The sequence below is a fragment of the Protobothrops mucrosquamatus genome, unplaced genomic scaffold (assembly GCF_001527695.2).
Source record: "Protobothrops mucrosquamatus isolate PMUCROS unplaced genomic scaffold, P.Mucros_1.0 scaffold1, whole genome shotgun sequence".
NCBI lineage: Eukaryota > Metazoa > Chordata > Lepidosauria > Squamata > Viperidae > Protobothrops > Protobothrops mucrosquamatus.
The window spans coordinates 1,824,257-1,845,384 of NW_015386388.1; the positions used below are offsets into that span (position 1 = coordinate 1,824,257).

Below are 21,128 nucleotides of genomic sequence, written 5' to 3' on the forward strand. Positions count from 1 at the left end.
CACTTTATTTGGAGACTACATGAGCATTATTGAGGGAAAATGCCTGTTTCTAATCTCTATATAACATATTATATTAATTGCAATAATAATAACAAACATATATTGCTTTTGCAAGGATCAACTGGAACTCTTTCACTTCTAACGGCACACTGTTGGAGTGGATGGGTGAGGATGATGAAACAGATCCAAGGGATAGAGCCAGAGATAGCTAGCTATTCATCTCCACTATGTAACATTATAGAGCCACTAAAAGAGACTACTGTTGCCATGACAACATGAAAAAACACAAAAAATGAAGGAGTGGGAAATATTTCAAATTCACTTTCCATGATTATCACACCCTTGCTCTAGAATTCTTCTTCTAATTTCTAACCAACAATAGAGAGCATTTAAATTGGTGACCAAAGTATTGGATCTTTTAAATTAAAAGCATGATGAGCTATGATCTTTCTAGAAAAGTACAGAACCATGGCCCTGCAGTCACATGACTGTGATTTATAATGTTTTTGCTGGAAACATGTATTTTACTTCTGGTCTACAGGAAAAAAACCCTACCCATAGCAAAAAATGGGTTCATTCTGCTTAATGATGGTGGCAAACACTTTAGAACCACTGGGGGAGGGGTAGCAAAATCGGGTCTGGTCATGTGACCCACTTTACAATTGTCATGACTCACAGCCAAAATTGTGGGTTCAATTACAGTCATAAGTCAAGGAGTGCATGTAACAAAGAAGTTCTATCAAGGCCACAGCTAACACCCAGCATTTCTCATTTCCATCTATAATAATCTAAAATCTACAATAAATAAAATATTTTAGATCAAACTACTACATCTCATGCAATTTCACTCTCGGTAGAAATATGACTTCTGTAATGGAAAAACAAAATTTTGTAAGGAGGCCAGTGTAAGGAACTACATTTCCCTTTCCTGGAAAATCCTTGACCCTCTCAAATTTGATTAGACATCTGTTCTGTAACTTATTTAGCAAAATGTTTAACCCAATTTTAAGAGAATTGTTCTGTTTCTAGACTATTGAGGGAGCGATGGTAGTTTTCTCGATACTATTTAACTTGTTTCAAGTATCCTTTACATTGGGCATACTAGTAGTTGAAAAATATAGATCAGCAATATCTTGGGGCTCAGAGGTTCATGCATACATGGATCCTTATATCTATGAGAGGTTTTCTGTAGTCTAAAAACCACTGGTGGCCTACAAGCTTCATTCAGATGTTCTGTGGAATGGAAAAAGCAAGATTCTAATTGCTTGTTCTTTTAATGCGGTGGAACATTTATCAAGTAGTTCCCAATAATTTTCTACAGAGACTCAAAAAAGAGATATTATGCCATTCAACTGGTTTGGATAAACAAGAAGATTGTAGAAGTTTAAGATGCTAACTAAACCTCTGAACATACCTTGGTGTAAGAATTTCTTTGTACTGAAGTTTTTCTACCCTGGTTGTGGCAGCAACAGACATTGGTATGACAATGTTGTTAATATCAAAAGAGCTTTCCCCTCTTCTCCTTCTTGGCAGCTGCTGCAAAACAATACAGAAAACAACAGTGAAAATGAGGCAAGGGTTATGAAGAGGGAACAATTTGAAAACTAATCTATAGCAGAAAGAAAGGACAAATGTTCTGGTCTATTAATCCAGTGATTAAAATACAATGGAAGTGGATTTATAGAAGTTCTAATTTGCTTAAATATTCCAGGGAACCAACTACTAATGGAAAACAGAAGATATCCTGATGTAAATTCCAAATTAAGCAACCTTGTAACTAGAACTAAAGTAAAGCTACACTACCCATTGTATAGTGCCACCAGTTTGTAAAACATATATTAATTCATTGGAAAGCCTTAGGAAAATGACAGCCCATTTTCCTAAAAATGGCTAAAATGTGCCTTATATTGCTAGTTCTAGCATTCATACATACTCTGCATACGTAACCCCACCAATATAAAATTAAAAACAAGTGCTTGAGGCTGCTGATTTTTGCCTAAGATTCTACCACACTCTTCATGAATACTTCTTTGACCATCTCTGGCTCAGTGGGCGCCATATTGTGACAGATCTAATTTTTCCTTTTGGCTGTTTTATAGTGAATAGGGTTCTACACACATTCCTTAATGAAATGTTTCTCAATCTTGATAGCTTGAAGTTGGATTCCAACTCCCAGAATTTCCCAGCCAGCAATGTTGGCTGGGGAATTCTGGGAATTGAAGCCCACACATCTTCAAGCTGCTACAGTCGGGAAACACTATCTTAAGGAGATTCTCAAGCCTCTGCTCTGTTGACATAGCAATTTATACCAAATTATGATATCCATTTAAGACAGTTATTCATTACTTCATTTTTATTGCATTTTCCACTAAATTTCATAATCAGGCTATCTTCTTTACTGCTTTAAATACTTGGAACTTTTTTTAGTGTCAACAAGCTTAGAAGAAAGATTATAACTTACTAAGAGGCATTTAGAAAAAAAATAGCTTACTTGGGGAAATTTGAAACTAACCTTATTACATTTCAAACTTTTAAAATGGTGGCCAACTTGGGAAACCTTGAAGTAGAGGAAACCAGACATGAAATATACCACAGACAATACTACCAATAAATGTTTACAAAAACTGCTTACGATTTACCATTGTCTCAGTGTCCTCTTTTCCCCCCAGTATGAATAAAGAGAATAAAAACCAAGCACATGCATCTATTGCTGTTAAAACTGCACTTTAATCATAAGTTGAGACAAGCAATTAGTCAAGAGCACCGCTACACAGATACACACAGACCCAACAGCCTCACTTCAGCTGCTAATGTTGGAAAATAGGATTGTTACACACATACACATCTTGCCACTGATTGGCTAGCACAAGGCCCCTGTCCTGCATTAATGGACCTAGTATTATTTAGGTACCTGAGGGGTTCAATGAAGTATCAACCAGCAGGAGCTACTCAAAACAGAGATGCAAATTTCGTGATCCAGTTCTTGCTTGCAAACTCATACAGAGGTACTGATATGGAGACCAAAGTGTGTGAGATTCCGTAAGTATCATAATAACACAAACCAAAAAGGAAATGGAAGGGAAGACCCTTTTATTTCCCTTTGTCTAAATTGGTGACATTAAAGTTATTCATGAACATATTTAGGTATTTATACTCAGCTTTTCCCATATTGGTCCCATGCTGGGTCTGTGGCAGAAGCGGTCAGTGATGGTAAGTTTTTCTTTACATTATTCATCATTCTGGATGGGATTACCTTCTAAGTAAAAGAGGATGACCAGCATTTGGAAGGGCTCCTTGACACCTCCAATTATCTCTGGATTTTCAGATGGCATGAGTGATAAGGAATATGGTCAAGCAATCACATCTAATGCAGAAGAGGCTGTATCTGAGATGGCAAGATCTAACAATAATTATCTACTTCTTGTTTATACTGCAATGTCTTCTATATAGTTTTACTCTTGAGGACTGTATGGAGGTTTCAACTGGTATAAAGTGCAAAAACTAGATTGCTAATTGGTAAACAATAACAGTATTGTGCAAATTTTGAAAAACCTGACCACTGGCACTATCTTACAGACTACAATTTTAGGTTTGGTTTTTATCTTTAAAATCCTGAATGGCTTAAGACCCTCACTATCTGATGGACCAGTTGGTTAAATCATAAATCAGCAGAAGAGGTTCTGTTAGAGATACCTTCACTTTCTGATGTGTCTCCTAGATACCTGAGAGATGGCCTTGTTTCCAAGCTTTGGAGCACGGTCTCTGAAGAACCTTGGTAAGTTCTCATTCTTTCTGTTTTCAGAAAACGGATCAAAACCACCTTCTAAATTCAGTCCTTTTCTAAATTGTGTTAGTTTAATAATGGTTTTAACAATGCTTAATATGATTTAAAAAAAAACCTTGTCACTTTGTAGTGACTTTGTAATGATTGCTCTATGTGCAGAAAGACACAAAAATATGTAACTGAAATTCCATCATAACCAATAAAAACATAGCTACTTGTACGGTTAATGGAAAATGCAGACCAAAATCATACAGAGAATTTAACCTGGTCCACAACTTCCAACATCCTTGAGCCATAACATTCCAATATATTTGGATTGTACATGTCTTTATTGAACACTTTTCTTCTTTCTTTCTGCTCTCATCTGCCCAACAAATAAAACATTCAACTAGATTAATTTATCTTATTACTTTTAATTGTAGGACCCCCTTCTTATGAATGGAACTGGTTGACTGATCGTGTTCCATCATGACCATGTTAACGCATGTTGTTTGGCCTTTCCAGGTTGAATGAAATGAATTAACAATTTCAATTCAAACAGTTTGTGAAATGGCATTTTCTATTCAACTCAAATTTGAATAGGGAAATCATGATTGCTTCTTAGACTGACATCCAGCTTTTGTACAGGAATTTAAAGAAATATATATCTTTTTCTTAATTTTATTCTTTCAATAACCACTCTATACAGGAAAATTAATGTGGTAGTTGCACTTTTATAGCTAAATGTGCAATTCCTGACTTAGCTACTATCCTGCCCTAGCTAAAATGATCCTGATTGTGTCCAACCAAAGATTTCTCCAAGTAAGAATTAGAATGCTATTTTGAACATCTCCTCTAGCGATGTCATTGAAATTCCACTTTTATCTAATATGGGCTAAACAGCTTGAGATGCTCAATTACATTAAAAGACAGGCAGCATATAAACTTAATAAATAAAATAAAATAAATATTTCAAGCAAATAAACTTGCTTGGCATAAGGAAGGGGTATGAATATGGGACTAGTGACCCAAAACACAGTGACCTTGTAGAGTGCTGTTAGTGTCCAAATGCTAAGAAAATAAATCACAAGAGGGCTCCCCAAAAGCATTTTCTAAATGCTTGACAAGTCTGGAACCAAATCCTGCCAAATGAAGCCTACCTATCACTAGCAATGCTTCAGACAAAATTAACTATCCATTAGTGTGCTTTTCTAGAGTCTGGGCACACAATCTCATACACCAATCACCCTATGTACAGGCTATTCCATACACAGGACGAGAAGTTCTGGGCAGTTGTGCCAGGGTTAGAATATGCGGTTTTACTCTTGTGTCCAAACCATGCATTTTCCAAGCAGAGATGTTCTGCAATGGGGAGAATGGGAAAGGGGGAAAAGGAGATGGTAACATGAGGCAACAGCTAAAAGTATACAGAAGAAAGTAAGGAATAAGATGGCACAGGTTGGTTACAGAAGGTGGACGTATATGTAGGATAAGTTTGAAAGCTAAGGCAAAGCAAGCCATGGGAAGACTGAGATAGGGGAGGGAGAGCAAGCTATAGAGGGAGGAGGAGGTACACCAATTTTACCCTACTTCTTTTGTAAGGTCCTTTTCAATTGTCTGGGTCAAAACACAAAAAACTAGCAAGTTTCAATTCAGCTGGACTGAAAAGCCATAAAGTTCCCCTTCCATGCATGAAACTGCAGATACATTTCATTTCTAACTGCCACTTCTTACCCCCACTCTCTCACCCATTCTGCACTATGATTCACGACTTCCTTGTTCCCAAACCCAGAATATATTGCTCCCCAACTTCTGAAGCCTGCTTTTCTTCACTTTTTCTTCCTCTACTACAGTCTGGGACACTATATCTAAATCCAATTGTTAAGATTGATGATCATGAAAGCTAAAAATCACCTTTTTCACTGTACCTTTGATACAGTCGTTTGTGTCCCATACTCTATAATTGAAACAAAAGAGCACATATGCATATCCTTCTGTTCAAGTCATATCTCCTTACCCTAATTTTAATTCTAAGTCAAGGTTAGCTCTCAAGCACCTTGAAACCTGGAATGACTGGGGTCATGCAACACACTGCATCCCAAAGCACTGAAGAAATCAAACTCTAAGTCACTTGCTACTGTCAGATAACCCCACATCCCCATCCAAAGTACTTACAGTTGCACTGGAACTTCCCAGGGAGCTTGTGGTGACAGGAGGGATGGAATTTTCAGAGGAAGTGGAGAGTTGCCTCATGAAGGAACTGTGAGCCGTGGAGGCCATAGCACTTGACAAATAACTTGGCCCTCCTATCTCTGCATGATGCTTCAACACTATGCAAGCAAGAAAGAGAAGAAATAAGGAAGAGAACAATGAGTGAGAATGCCTGTATTACACCCACAAGCATTACACCAGACAGGCCTCAAACAATTGACATAGAAGAACCAGAGCACACTTAAGGGAGTGAAACTTCCTCTGGCTGGACTGCTTCTCTAGAGGAAGAAGTTGTTAAAAGCACACAAGAGAGACCATGGCAGGTAACACCACTCGTTGCCCCTTTTAATTCCCCAGAAACAGAAAGTGACCATCTCGAAAGGGAGATGGGGAGCAGAACGCAGAGCCCAAGCTCCCCCCGGACAGACCTGGCTGGGGCCAGCCTACCTTCACTTCTCTTGGAGGAGCTGTCCCGCAATCGCTTTCTTTCATGAACTGCCGTCAGGGTAAGTGAGCGCTCTGGCGCTCTCTCGGCCTTGGGAGCAGCCCTCACATCGTTTAAGAGCTGCCTGTGTGCCTTGTCTGGCTCGATTTTATGATGTGAGCAAGCTGAGGAGTGGAACAGAAAGAGAGCCATGAAAATGCCCTGCTTTCACCTCTCTTTCCTGTCTTTCAGGACCCAACCTAGGCAGGACCTAGGAGCCATACAAACATGATTGCCAGAACAACATAAAAGAGTCACTGGCAGCAACTGCCCTCAGGTGACAACCATATTAATTTAGTGGTTGTAGTAAAAATCCATCCATCTGTCTGTCTATCCATCTGTTAACGAGGACTGTTATAGTACAGAACTTTTGAGTTGCACCCAGCCCTGCCAAGGCTTCTAACATGCTGGCTTCCATTCTGGCCTACATGTTTGTGTCAAATGTATTCTCTAAAGAGAGTCAAGAGGCAATTACAGATGGTGCTACTTGACCACTGCAGAACTATCTCAAAAATCAAGAGCAGCAGGATCTGTCTTTTGCTTTATTTTAAGTATTACCTACCATGGCAGTTTATCGATTATATACTGTACAGGAGAGGTCCCCAACCTTTTGGGCACCAGGGACCGGTTCCCCTGGAGAGAGGTTTTTCTGTGGACCGAAGGGTACGTGGTTTTGTATGCTGTCTGCATCTCGCAGATGGGGCTTTACTTGTTTGTGCGGCCTGGTTGCTGGCATGCTGCGACCTGGTACTGGTCCAAGGACTGGGGGCTGGGGACCCCTGCTGTACAGTGTTCCTGATGCTCAAAACAATCCACTCACAAAGTAGGAATAAATGTGTATGTGTGTGCACGCAAATATATTTTCTCTTGCTTATTTAGGAACACACAATCCATGTTTAATTGTTTTCAGTTCCAGAACAACACATATCATAACCACGAAATGTTCAAGAATGACTGCGTTTTACACATCATGGTTTCCCCATAGCAGTAGCCAACACTAAATAATCAGCTCCCTCATGCTCCAATACAAATTCTAAATTCCTTGAAAAGTGTTTCCTGGTCAAACAGTCTACAACATCACATTTCAGAAACTTAATCTGCTTCTATTTTGTAAGAAAAGGGAAAGGGAGGGGAGGTTGGTAAACTCAATAGCAAAACTCATGCTTTGTATGCTCAGAGTCATAGGTCAAACTTTGGCATCTCCAGATAAAAAAGGTTGTAAACAGAAGTAGTGTTTTCAAGCCAGAATACACAAAACTCTAGGCTAGATAGAGCAAAGACCTGGCTCAGAATAAGGGACACCCTTATGTCTTTAATATTAAATATTACTTTTATTCTTCCTCTCTATGTAACATAATCCTTCAAAAAGAGTTACATGTTTAATTCCTTCAGTTATTCATGCTAGATTTTTCTTTTCAACAAATATGAAATTAAGTTCTCCTTAACATTAACTCACATAGGCACTGCAAAAATCAGAATGGGAACAAGAGCTGAAGTTTCACTTCAATAACCATTGTAGGCCATTGGTTCTTGCCTAGTTTGTTTTCTTCACTGCTTAATTATTATTTGTACAAATGAATTTTTAGAAGCATAAATACAAGCTTCTCTTCTTTAACTAATTCACCTTTTTTCTTCTTAAATTAAATTACTACTAAAAGAGGACATACTACCAGAAATTATATTTCCAAAGGGAGAAAGTAGAGCTGGGCCTCTAGGCTGCCTGTAATCCTGGAAGCCCTGCTGTAAAGCCAGAGTTTGTGTACTATTATTATGGGAGGCCCAAATACTCAATGTATTCTCAGAGGCAGTCTCTTATTTATTACTTCCTTTTCCAGGCTGGGTACTAGCATTAATCACATTTCAAAGTGGAACCCTGGTTGACTTTAAGCCATATACATAGATGACTCTGAAGGAACAAACAGATAATTCCTGCCAATTCAAGATTAAAATCAATGAAGGCACTTACTGGCTGCTGCTAAAAAGGTATTAACCAGCTTGTGACGGTCTTTGCGCATTGAGTCAGACAGGCTGCTGACAGGCCCGGTGGATCGGTGCTTCAACACGAACTTTTTGGGAGGTTTGATTTTCTCACAGGGCTTGTTCTGCAAGTGGGATTTCAACATGCCCTGAAGGTGTAAGCTTACTTGTACATCTGCAGAAAAATAAATACACACATACACAAACACAAACCCCAAAAAAGTCAATTATCGGACATTATTCAGAATAAAGATGGCCTATTCTGAATGCAGAACAAAGTTCCTCACCAAATCTATCTAAACCTAAATTTGGAGATTTATAGCAACATGGATCAAAATTACATCCATTTGGAGGGGGGGAAAAGCAATATTTATGGAGTTCTTTATTTTCACTGTAATGGCTCAACTGCAGTTACACTAACATCGTGCCCTCCAGATTTCTTGAGTCAATTGGAATTCTGAGCTAACATAAGCCTTCAGCAACAATACATCTGGTAGACATGCCCCCCCTTTTTTTGGATAGGCACAAAAAATAGGCATTGGATTCTTGTATTAATTTCGATGCTGTCAAATATTTTATAAAATATTGGTCTTTCTTAGTTTTATTTTTTGTTCTTTTTATTTATAAACTGCTTAAAGGGATTTCCCATAGGGACTGAAAGAATAAAAAATAGAGAAAGGAAAAATAGTCCTTCTCTTTAAGCATGCTCTGCCTCCAGTTAGGGAACAACAGTTTTGTTTGTAGAGACCTAACAACAGTGGCAGCAGCAGCAGCTAACTCCAACTGAAACAGCTTCTCTGGAAAAAATTCAAAAGTTGTAGATTTCTATCTCAAGTTTCATTTAACTTGCATGCAATTAAAATATTTTGTTAAAATCCAAAATAAGATTTCTTTCTTAAAGTAAATATTGAGTTCACCTTAAATTAAAACTAGGATATTCCTAAATAACTTAGATGACAGCAAGTATGCCTTACAATAAAATTTTGAAGATGAATTTATGTCTTTGAGGAAACACTGAGTTAAAAAAGCTTTTCCACATACATGAAGAATTTGATCACTTCTCAAATACAACATTGATTCATCATCTATCCAAAACGAGATCTTTTATTTTCACCTAACACACACAGTCCTATAGTCTATCCAGTAGCAACCTGAACATACTTCCAAATAATTTGTCACTGGCAGTTCCCTTTTTGTTTGGTAATTTTCTATATGTGTGAAATGGACCAATCATGAACATGGATAGAAACCACAAACATTACCTATGATCTAGAGAAATGGGGCTAGGGGTGGTGCAGGCAACTTGAAAGACAAGGTACTAGAAAATGTATGGTAAATATGTAGGCACCCTTCAACAAGTAAAAGAAAGCATGACAATGTATGAAGTGTACACACAGACACCTAGTTAAAAGCAAAATGTATACCCTTGTTTAGAACATATACACAACTGAAGGATACAAGGCCATATCCTATGCGAACATAACCCTCAAACAAAAGCATTCTGACCATTTCCTGTAGATTTTCAAACTGTATAGCAAACAGTGGTTTTTAACATGGAGAAAATGCTATAGTATATGCCTAGGCCGTAATCATATTTAATGTTTACTTATTGCAAATGTAGATGAAACAAAATCCATTTTAAGTTTTCACCCTACCATTGCCTACCATGTTTAGAGTGCACTTCTGCATAGTAGTTCAAAATCAAGGATAGTCACAGTATAGAAATAGTTGCACCCATTTGGTTTGGAAAATAAGGTACCTGCCCAGAATATTCCATAAATGGGCAATACACAAGTAAATAAAACTAGGAGCAGGGTTTAAGATAGAAAAGGTAGTTGGATATGAGAAACAGCTGATGAAAGAGGATGAATTCAGATATTAATAAAAAAACAGCCTGGATAATAGGCCCAAAAGCCGAAAAGTAAAATACCTTCAGCAGAAAAATTCAAATCAATGTGCCAAGCAAATCTCCTGCCTTTACTCTAGTCACATGCTAATAAAATACAAATGAGGGAAAAGGCATATAACCTAAGAAGGCTGCCCTGTAGCAGTAAAATAATGCTACCTATGTGCATGCATACCGAAGAGAGAAGAGCATTGTTGAAGAAAAATGAGCAATTTTTCCATCTGACCACACCATCCAATTGATTATTCAGTTAACTTTTCCTCTGTCTTACTGCTAGCCAACATCTGACTGCGCCAAAACAGCATCGTGACCTGCCAAGACAGCCTTTTTTCCCTGATCAAATGCTTGAGAGCAGCAGCTTTCTCTTAAGAGCCCCAGATGGCGCTATCTTAGCTGTTTTAAAGACCTGATTAACATCCTTTTCACCAAGGTTGTTATGATGTTATTACGTCATCTGGAAATTTCCAGTCACATATCAAATCATCCAGACGAGGGCAGAACACTCATTAACAACCTCACATATGGAAGAGAGAAACAGGATGAGGGCAGGGGAAAGGAGGGGGGGGAGAGATGCCCAATTGTTGTTTAAATTCTATCTACTAGTCTGTAGCAGTGCATGTCAGGCAGCCCTTAGATAATTAGATCAGGGATGCCTAACGTTAGTGCCAAAGTAGCTCAATATCCTAGGAGAGCCAAAGTAAATGCCTTTCCAGATCCTCCCTTATCCAAAATCATTCAGCCTCTACTATCCCCATGTGGCTGCCTGCCTCTCTCTATGGTCTAAGCAAAAAGAAAAAAAGTTTTGGTTTCTGCTTCCAAAGGATCATCCTAAGGCCAGCATCCTATGTAAGACAGGATAAAACTAGAGACCTTACTGTTGCCTAGATATGGCTTCCGAGTTAGCTTGGAATGAGGAGCTGACTTTTTGTTCAGCTCTTTTTATTACTCACATCTGCTAATGGGGTCATTCTTACCATCTGGGAATGAAAGTACAGGGTGGATGCAGGAATCCAACTGTGAGAGATGCTCCATCAAAGGGGCTTCATACTGGATTTCTGAAGGCATTGAGCTTCGAGAGCCACAGAGAACACACAAAGAGTTGACATCACAACCACACCGCTGTGGTTTACGATAAACCTAGACATAGGATGAGATAGGGAGAAGGGCTAGAATCCATCAATCTAGAAGAAGGCATCAGCTTTCACTTTGTTTCAAACTGGGCACCTGGTCTTCAATCACCCACTATTTTCATTCTGTAGAATTGCTCCAAGTTTCTCGACATGGGAAATCAGGCTGGCCAGAGACCAATGGTTTTGAGGTGCTCTTGGCTGCCCAAAACAAAAAAGGAAACACATGCTTTACTGCCACTGCTTGGTAAGGAAGGAAGGAAACTTCAGGACAGCACTGGTTAATCAGGAAAGGATTAGTGAAATTATCCAGAGAAATTTGAAATTGATTTCACTGTAGAATCAATGCAGTGGAAAGAGGAAATACAGGTAGTTCTCGACTTATGAGCACAATTGAGCCCAAAATTTGTGTTGTTAAAGTAAGTCATTTAAGTGAATTTTGCCCCATTTTATGACATTTCTTGTTAAGTGAATCACTGCAGTTGATATGTTAGTAACATGGTTGGTTGTTAAGTGAATCTGGCTTCCCCATTGACTTGGCTTGTCAGAAGTTCGCAAAAGGTGATCATCTGATCCTGGGACGTAGCAACGGTCATAAGTATGAGCCAGTTGGCAAGCATCTGAATTTTGACCATGGGGATACTGCAAAAGTTGTAACTGTGAAAAACAGTCATAAATTGTAAACAGTTGTGACTGTGAAAAACAGTCATAAATCACTATTTCAGTGCTGTTATCACTTTGAACAGTCACTAAATGAACTGTTGTAAGTCGAGGACAACCTGTATATGATTTGAGTTATTGGACATAGTGAACTACACAAAGCATTTAACAAGCCTCCAAGGTGATCTGATGGGAGTGGAAAGGGAACAGGAATGGATGAGTGAGACTGAGTTTGTGAATTTGCCTAAGAAGGTCAACTACAGGTATAAAGAATGGGGGTTGAGCTTTCTCTACTGTTTGGGCAAACTAACTGTACTTTAGTTTTTGCAGTTGTCTCTCTTATTACAGAACTTGTTCAGGACTAGAAAACTACTATTTACAGACTATCTAATAACAGGATATTTGCTATTCACAAATTCCAAAGTATCCACTGAAACATAATTGTCACTAATAGTGCTTCATCCTACTAATGCTCCAATTAAAACAAACAAAAAACAAGCAAACAAATCTTCTTCAATATCCATGATAATATAATAGCCCCAAAGTAACATATATAAAAGTTTTGTTCTCGGGGGAAAAATGCCTTTTTTCTGCATCAGAGAATGAGCACAGTAACACTTTATCTTCAATACTAATGTAGTTTAGAATGATTAGATAAAAATTGGGGTTTTTTAGAGGTTTACATTCTGTGTACTGTGCCTTCTATTTATGCATACAAATTTAAATTTGTTGACCATCAATACCACATTTGCCCCAAGCTGTTATCCTACCAGACTATTTCACTGAAACAGTTCAATCTGGCTGAAAATGCATACTTCCTTAAATACTTAGATTAGCCATTTTTTTAAAATGTGGGGGAGAGATGAAAAAAGAACAAAAAAGATCTTTTTAAAAACAACAGATAATAATGGTAATTTTATGCTGTAAATGAACTCAAACACAAAACTTAGAACTGATTCTGAATTCAGTATACTAAACGTTGTAACTATTTAAACATTTTTTAAATTAAAAACTCTAAAACTAAACTGAACTCAAATTAAAGTGTTTAAAAATATGAATCTTACCTCCTAAAGCAGGATGCATAGTGGAATGAGAAGTTAAACTACCTTCCTCTACCCACGTCTACAGTCAAACAATCAAGATTTAAAATGTAGCTCTCTCCCAGTCTTTCCTACTCAATGCCAAACTCATTTAACAGCGGGGGAGGGTGTGTGTGTTCCACTGACATGAAGACCAATAAATGCACTTTACTTGAATGCCAGAGAGACTCTAAGCAGATTTTATAATAATATGGGGCAAAAGAACAATATGTAAAACCAACAATTTGTTAACTATCTCATATAGCTGCAAGATTTTCCCCTCCATTTTTTTTTTTTACTACTTTAATTCATTTACAGACCTTTTTGGATAGTGGAATTAGATTGCTGGGTCGAACAAGCCTCCGCTTCTTACAATTGAGAAGAGGGCGTGTGCGGGCTGCCACACAGGTTCCATCAGGAATTGAAGACATCATATTTAATCTCTGCTTTTTCCGCAACAGCTCCTCAGCATCTGAGCCATCTCCCTGAGTTTGCTCTGTCAAGCCTGGCTGTAGACTATTCAACAATGGAAAAAGGCATTAGGCATTTCTACTTCTCCATCTATTACTAATTGGGGTCAGATTTTCATTACCTAAAACCAGCAGCCCTTTTGTCCAGGCAAAGTAATAAATCCATGTATATAATAAAAGATTCAAAATAAGATCAGTACCCCCAAAATTCTTCTTTGATACCAAGTTAGGCTAGATTGCAATAAACATCACTTGTCAGCAACTCTCTACCTTTTCATTATTTGGAAATGTCAAGCTACTGTTTTTCCTTTGTTCTTACTGCTTCTCATGTCTTCCTGGCTTACATTTTTCTCATTCACACTTTTTCACTATTATCCTATCTTATGCTTCTGTACACAATGCCTACTCCAGCTTTCCTGCAGATTTATCCTGTTAACTTTTCATCACTTTTTACTTTCTCAATCCAACGCGTTCTCCAGATTAGCTGGGCTATAGCTTCCTGAGTCAGTTTGCCTAGCCATGCTGGGAGTTATAGTCTAAAACATCTAGAGAACATCAGGTTGTGGAAGGTCCTTTGACTTACTTCTGGCTCAGAACTTTCTATATTTTTCCAAATCCTTTATTTTTAAGATTTCTAGTAAAGATACAAGTGACATGCTGAATAGATACTATCAGAGTTAATTTGATTTATATACACTTACTAGTCTAAGTACCTTCGAGAGTGGCCTTTCAGAAGTACCTTTCTAGAGGTTATAATTTCTTAAGGGAAGGTTTAGCAAGAACCTTACGTGTTAATGACTCCATTGACTGGTCTCGGCACTCCACAGGTTTTGGCAGTTAAAGATTCTTGGGTATTACTAATGGACATACCAAGGTTCTCCGATGACTGGGAGATAGATGCATGTGTATCAATACAAGAAATGGAAAGGGAAGGAGGCAGGGGGAAAGAAAGAAAATTCGTTAGAATTATATAACACTCTGATCAATGGCTTCTTTTCTTTCTCTTTAACATGACAAACTCTAAAATTACCAGCAGCATTTGGGAATCAAGAGTATTTCATAATATGAATTGTACGATAGCTGTAACTCAGCAACGAACAGTACAATAGGCTGGAACATGATTTCAAAGATCCATTAACTTGGAGACAATTAAAGAAACAGCATTTTCTGCATCTTCACACATGCTCTTCTGATCATCTACTTTAAAACAGTTTTTCCAACCTAGAAATAATGATGGTCAAGCACATCTCATTTTAAAATTCGGTTATCCATCATTTTCACATGGAAGTTAGTTTCCATTGGTGGAGACCCGTCTATGGAATGTATGGACTGGTGCACCCAGGAATACCCAGGCAATGCAAGTATACCTTGTACGTTTCCAAAATAGTTTACTAAACTTGATGCAGAGACTCTATATTCTTTTTACTGTTACTGTTCTCTGTTTAAATTTACACCACTGAAAGTTTAGTCTTTCATAATTAACCCTTTCTAAAACCAAGCTTCTAGCTCTTATACCTATAAAAATGTTTGAGAAGGGCCCAATAAAATTGTCAATCATATTAGAAAGGCTATTTGAAATAGAGCACTGGTTTATACATTTATGATTCACAACATTATAGCTCAGTGGTGGTGAACCTATGGCATGCGTGCCAGAGGCGGCACTCAGAGCCCTCTCTGTGGGCATGTGTGCCTTTGCCCCAGCCCTGCCTCCCCCCATGGCCCCCTCCTCACTAGCAGCCCCCCCGGAGGAGAGTCGCCCCCCGGGTGTGGCCTGCACAGAGCAGCGCAGCCAAGGACATGGCAGCCAGGTAGCGGGGACAAGACTCTGCCCTTGTGCTCCGTCAGCAGATGATGCTGCAGGACGCGGGTGGAGGGTGTGGCCACTATGGCGCTGCTGGGCTGCCTGGGCGATCTGTTGCGGTGGGCTGTGGAGGCGGGTGGTCCTACAGGCAGGCGGGGCACAGGGTGGCCGGCAGGGCGGGGTGGTTTTTGGGCACTCGGTCTCTAAAAGGTTCGCTATCACTGTTATAGCTTATCTTTAACTTTGAGCTAGTATTACAAGGCTGTGACAAGATCATTTTAAAATTCAAAATGAATATACTGAAGAAAGATGGGGTTTTAAAAGAGATTTTTAGCCCTTACCCAAAAGCATTTTTAAAGGGGAGAATTTAAGTGGACCAAGTAAAAGAGCAGTCATATTAGGTTTTGTACATAACAAAGAATCTAGAGAGACTTTAAAGATAAATATATATCAATGGAAGATATTTCAAGCAACCAAAAGCTTGAAAGCTTTAACAAAAACAAATCCAGAACACCCTAAGATAAGAAAAAACTATTTTTTTCTCCCGAGGAGCAGAAAAACAATGATATGCAATCTACTAATTTATCTTCTATGAACTGAATCTGCTGTATACACAGTATCATGTTATATAGGAGCAATACTATTTAGATGCTTTGCAAAAAGTAAGTAAGGAGCAAAAACAAAATTTTGAATTCCTTGAGAACTTTATCTTCTCCAGCATGACTGATGGAGAATCCACCATAGATGGGTTATCCTTTGTCTTCCTGCCTAGAGACTAAATCAATCAACTTTTGCCACGCCTCTTCCCCTGGCCCAGGAGACCCAGTTTTTGACTTAGTCTTCGCCATATGAGACGTGGTAAGATTGGCTCAATCTTAGGCAGAGACAGATCAGGTAGTATTTCTGTTATTTATTTCCCATCTATGGTGTATTTTTCTCCAGTCGCTGTGCCTTAATAGCACAGCTATTAGGTGGGTTAGGGGATTGAGGCTTAACATAGAAGCCTCCAACTCACCCTGGTAGGAGGCCTGTTTAGCGGGTGCCAGCAGACGACTCGTGGAGGCACGATCATTCCCTTTGTCACATTGTTTTCGCATTGTTTGGGAGCGTGTGGAGGCCTGCCGTTTGCAGGTTCTCAAGCGATTTCGGCTCGTTTGTTGTTGGCTGTCCCGGGCGTTGGCTGGAGATGCTTCCTTCTTCGTTCTCGCTGCAGCGGTCGCCATTTTGGGCGCCACACGGTTGCGTTGCTCGTGAGGCAGCGATTGTGTTTTTCTTTGGAAATGCTTTCCTTCGTTTTCACGGCAGCGGTCGCCGTTTCGGGCACCACGCGGTCGCGCTGCATGGGAAGCAGCGATTGTTTACTTTTGGAGAACTTTCCTTTCATTTTCGCCGGCAGCGGTCACCATTTGGCACCACACGGTCGTGCTGCATGGGAGGCAGTGGTTATTTTTGACTGATTCGGTCAGATTGCCCCTGTTGGAGGCAGAGCAATCTGTCTTGTCCGTTTCGAATGATTTCATCAGGTCACCAGGAAGGCAGCAACGGAATTTTAATTCTGGCTGCAATCTTGCAAGGGGCCCTAGATCTCAACAATCCTGAGTGGCAGTCAATTTTAAAGGCTGCGAATCACGACCGTCAATCGGGCCTAAATTCTGTATTTCTGTTTCATGCAATGAGGGCAAGCTCATCACCTTGCTCTTGGATTCAACTACTGCAGGTGGCTGATTAAGTCTAAATCTCTTCTGGATTTGATTCTGGTTATCACTAAATTCGTCAGGCCTCAGGTGGATTAGGCCTGCAAACAGAGGCAAACATAGACAGGCCGACATTTCTGACCTCACACAGGCCTCAAAATTTGGTCTTGCCATCACTAAGTGAACCACATGTGCATTGGATCTTACCATTGAGTTGGTTTTGCCGTCACTAAGTGAACTACATGTGACCTGACTGTTACCATTGAGTTGGTCTTACCATCACTAAGTGAAACACATGTAAGTTTGGCTGTTACCATTGAGTTGGTCTTGCCGTCACTAAGTGAAACACATGTAAGCATGGCTGTTACCACTGAGTTGGTCTTACCATCACTAAGTGAGACACACGTCACTAAGTGAACTATTTGTGAACTGACTGTTACCATTCAGCTGGTCTTGCCACCACAGTTGAACTGACCAGAGCACTGGACGTGCGCTTACTGGTCCTACTGCCATCAGGAGCATTGCATGGGTGAGGGCAGTACCATTAATTTGGTTCTGCAGTCACTTTAGAACCTTGAGCACACTGTTTCTTACATGGAGTGGCCTTGACACTATCAATACTCTGTTCATTACTACTGAGATTCCTCTAAGCACACCACCGGGTTATCTCTGATGATGATGGCAGACAACTTGGCATCTCAGACTTCACAGGATGTCCCTCTGCATTTCCATGAAAAGGAAGTCCAGGTTCTCCAAACAGGAGGCAGCCGATTGACTTAAGACCAAGGCTATTTTTGTCAAGAAATCTTCTAGGGCGGCTGAAAGGGAGGCCAGCAGGAGGCTCCAGGCCTTAGAGAAACAACCTCCTCCCTTTTACAACCCTTTGTTATTAAGGTGATCTTGCCGCCTCTAAAGAAACCAATGGCGATGGCCATAACCATTAAATTGGCTTACCATCATTAAGTGGACTACACGTGTGCTGGACAATACCATTAAGTTGCCCTTGCTGTCACTAAGTGGATCACACGATGGCTGGCTGTGGCCATTGAGTTGGCCTTACAATCACTACTAGACTTCCGTGTACGGGCTATTTCCATTAGGTTGGTTCTTGACCCTTTTACCTTTGGCCCCATAATTTGGTTCATTGCTGGCAATATCGCCTTAAAAGACAAAGCTCTCTCAAGGAATTCAAAAATTAAAATTGGCAGTGTTTGATTAAGTAGCCCAGTCTGCTCTAAACAAAAGGTCTTAGAACAGAAGGTATTTTGTACATATCCGAGTGACATATTCAGATAAGACTAAGGAAACTCTTATCTGAAAGTCTAGAAAGACACTGCCCATCATTGCAGATGATTGTGATCAAATATATCCAGTAGACAAGTAGCTTTCTGCTCTCCTATGAAAGAAATTTGCAAACACAATTTTACATGATTGCAATCTTGAAACCTGTCTAAATCAGATGTCACTGACATTATTATACCACCTGAGCAATCACTTTTGGGCAAGCAATTGTAAAGCTTTACAGATTCAGGCTAATGGGCAAGTGTGGAATACCTTTATATGACACTTACTTGCTTATTTTACTCAGACAGTATGCTAATATTTATTTACTGTTCATGGTTTCAAGTAAATGTCTGCTACCAAAGTAACCATGACTGAACTTTTGTATGCAAAGCAAATATAGGCATTCCTTTAAAAATCTGTGAAGAATAACTTCCACAGTATTAACTTGCTAAGCATTCCCAAGAGATACCAACTCATGGATAGAAAGGTCTCCAGTACCTAGTCATCTATGAGTAAACCCTGGATGCCAGAACCTGAAAATATTGATATTTCAATCCATATACTGATTAAAAGCACCTGGTGCCCTTGAATCTGAAATCAGGAATGTATTCATCTATGCTCCTCTAGAAATTAGGGTGAACAACCGAATCTCATCCGTCTCACAATCATTTACTAGGTTTCTGCCTACTTCTAGGTCTGGTGTTTTCTCTATTCATCCAGTTTTAAATTAATTCTGCCTGCAGTACTTCTTTCACAATGTTTTGTTTTTTTAAAAAAAGTTAAAAGCAGGTACTACATTTTGGCAGAGTATTTTTAAAAATAAAAATAATTATTTTATTCTAGTCCTCAGGAATTTTGAATCTGCATCCCAACTTCTAATAAAGTACTAATCAATAGCCTGCAGTAATATGCTATCCTAGAAACGTGACTTTGAGGATGCCAATTTAGGTAAGTAGGTGATTTTGGAAGCATCTGCAGGACAGAAAGCTATTCCTTAACTGGGAATTCTTCAAATACCTGGACAAAAGAAAAAACAGCAACAGAAGGAAAGTCTTTATTTTCAATACAACTATGAAATCTGTAATGTATAGATTATTACTGATGCATTTATTGATTTCCTAATTTCTGTAGGAAGGAGGGGATGATAAAAGTACTCCAAGGAATACTCCTTCCACTCTTATTACTTACCAGTCTGTCAATTCCAGGTTCCTTCTTGCGGTCAACACTAAGACTATGAGTTGAATGACTTAATACAGGGTCAGAAGGAGGCATCTCACCAAGCAGTACCAGTCCCTGCATGGGAAATGGAAAAAGATGATTTCACTTTGACAGGCCAAATTCTCTTTCAGACTATGCCAAGAATAAAATCTACCATTACATTTCATTCATTATATTTTGTTTCTTTGTACCTATCCTCCCTTTTCTCCTGCAAGATTGTTTCTCAGTTTTCTATTAATTAGCAACTTTATCTTCACTGTACTGCATGACTTAAAATTCCTGCTCTGAAAAATCCAACAAATTAGTGAAAACATCCATTCTAGCATTAATCATATGCCAGAATTATAGCTGTACAATGGAGGACTAGAAAAGGGAAGGAAAAATATAATACACCCTTATATATCAGATTGAAAATGTTAGAAAACTAGAAGTTTTTGCTCTAATAAGCAAGCACCAACTGTAAAGTACTTTTAAAAGAGGGACTATGCTATTAATTTCATTAAAAGCTAGGTGATTCTGAAATCACTGAACATACTATTTCTACTAATAATAATACAAATTTAAAATGATTCCTTTTAGTCGAGCTTGATTCCATTATATAGATTTCTCCATGTAGTTTTCTTTCAAACAATATTGTACAGAAATGGTTTGCCATTGCTTTTTTCCAGAATGGTTTTTTGTCTTCTTAATCCATAGCAAGCAACCTTAAGATATTCTGATTGTCTCCCATTTAACTGTACATAACTGGGATCAGCCTAATGTACTTATATGCTGACACTTGCTAATGTGTAATAAAAGTTAAATGCCAAAGTCAATGGGATAAGAAAAAGATAATGACAAGCAATGTTTTTGATCTCCTGGACTACACCATTTTTCCACTCCTTTTTCAGAAGAGTTCAGCCTGCAAAGGCTGAAGAGGTGATGCCAAAAATTGCTCCAACTTCCATTTTCCTAAAATCTCAAATGCTCCCTCTGATAACTTTGCAGAAATTCAATTGCTGCTTTCATGCTGTAGGTCTTAGGCTTAAAATATTAAAATTATCTTTTATTCCTCCTTTAAAACCCAGAAAAATGAGAAAATCTAATTAATTCCAGAAACACCCAATATAACTTATGGGAGAAATATAATGCCCTCCTCCCAAGGAAAAATAGCCCATGCCTGAACAGATCTTTAGGTTATTATCTAATTTTCTGAAACCACTTTTAGGTTCTCCCTCACCTCATATAATCTAGGTATACAGACATTATCAACTGCTTCTTACTATATCACATTAATCACTTATAGAGTATGCATACATGTATATGTATAGACAGACAAACAATGCACTGTTTGTTGCGAAGTCGTGTCCAACCCATCGCGGCCCCATGGACAACATTCCTCCAGGCCTTCCTGTCCTCTGAATATGAGATATTTTTTATATCTCTCAAAAATGATCTTGTAACAATTCTCAGCA

General features: G+C 38.9%; 1 protein-coding gene across 1 annotated transcript in view; it reads right to left on the minus strand.

The window, feature by feature from the left end:
* Positions 1-19,743, minus strand: part of LOC107303056 (KAT8 regulatory NSL complex subunit 1-like) — a 36,292-nt gene extending 16,549 nt beyond the window's left edge. Inside the window, exons 1-7 of the mRNA XM_015832244.1 lie at positions 19,645-19,743; positions 14,466-14,563; positions 13,528-13,723; positions 11,316-11,478; positions 8,425-8,610; positions 5,939-6,093; positions 1,415-1,536 (exon numbers count right to left, since the gene is read on the minus strand). Coding sequence (XP_015687730.1) covers positions 1,415-1,536; positions 5,939-6,093; positions 8,425-8,610; positions 11,316-11,478; positions 13,528-13,723; positions 14,466-14,563; positions 19,645-19,728 — 1,004 coding nt within the window. The 5' untranslated portion in view covers positions 19,729-19,743. The remainder of the gene's footprint in view (positions 1-1,414; positions 1,537-5,938; positions 6,094-8,424; positions 8,611-11,315; positions 11,479-13,527; positions 13,724-14,465; positions 14,564-19,644) is intronic.
* Positions 19,744-21,128: the final 1,385 nt, after the last annotated feature.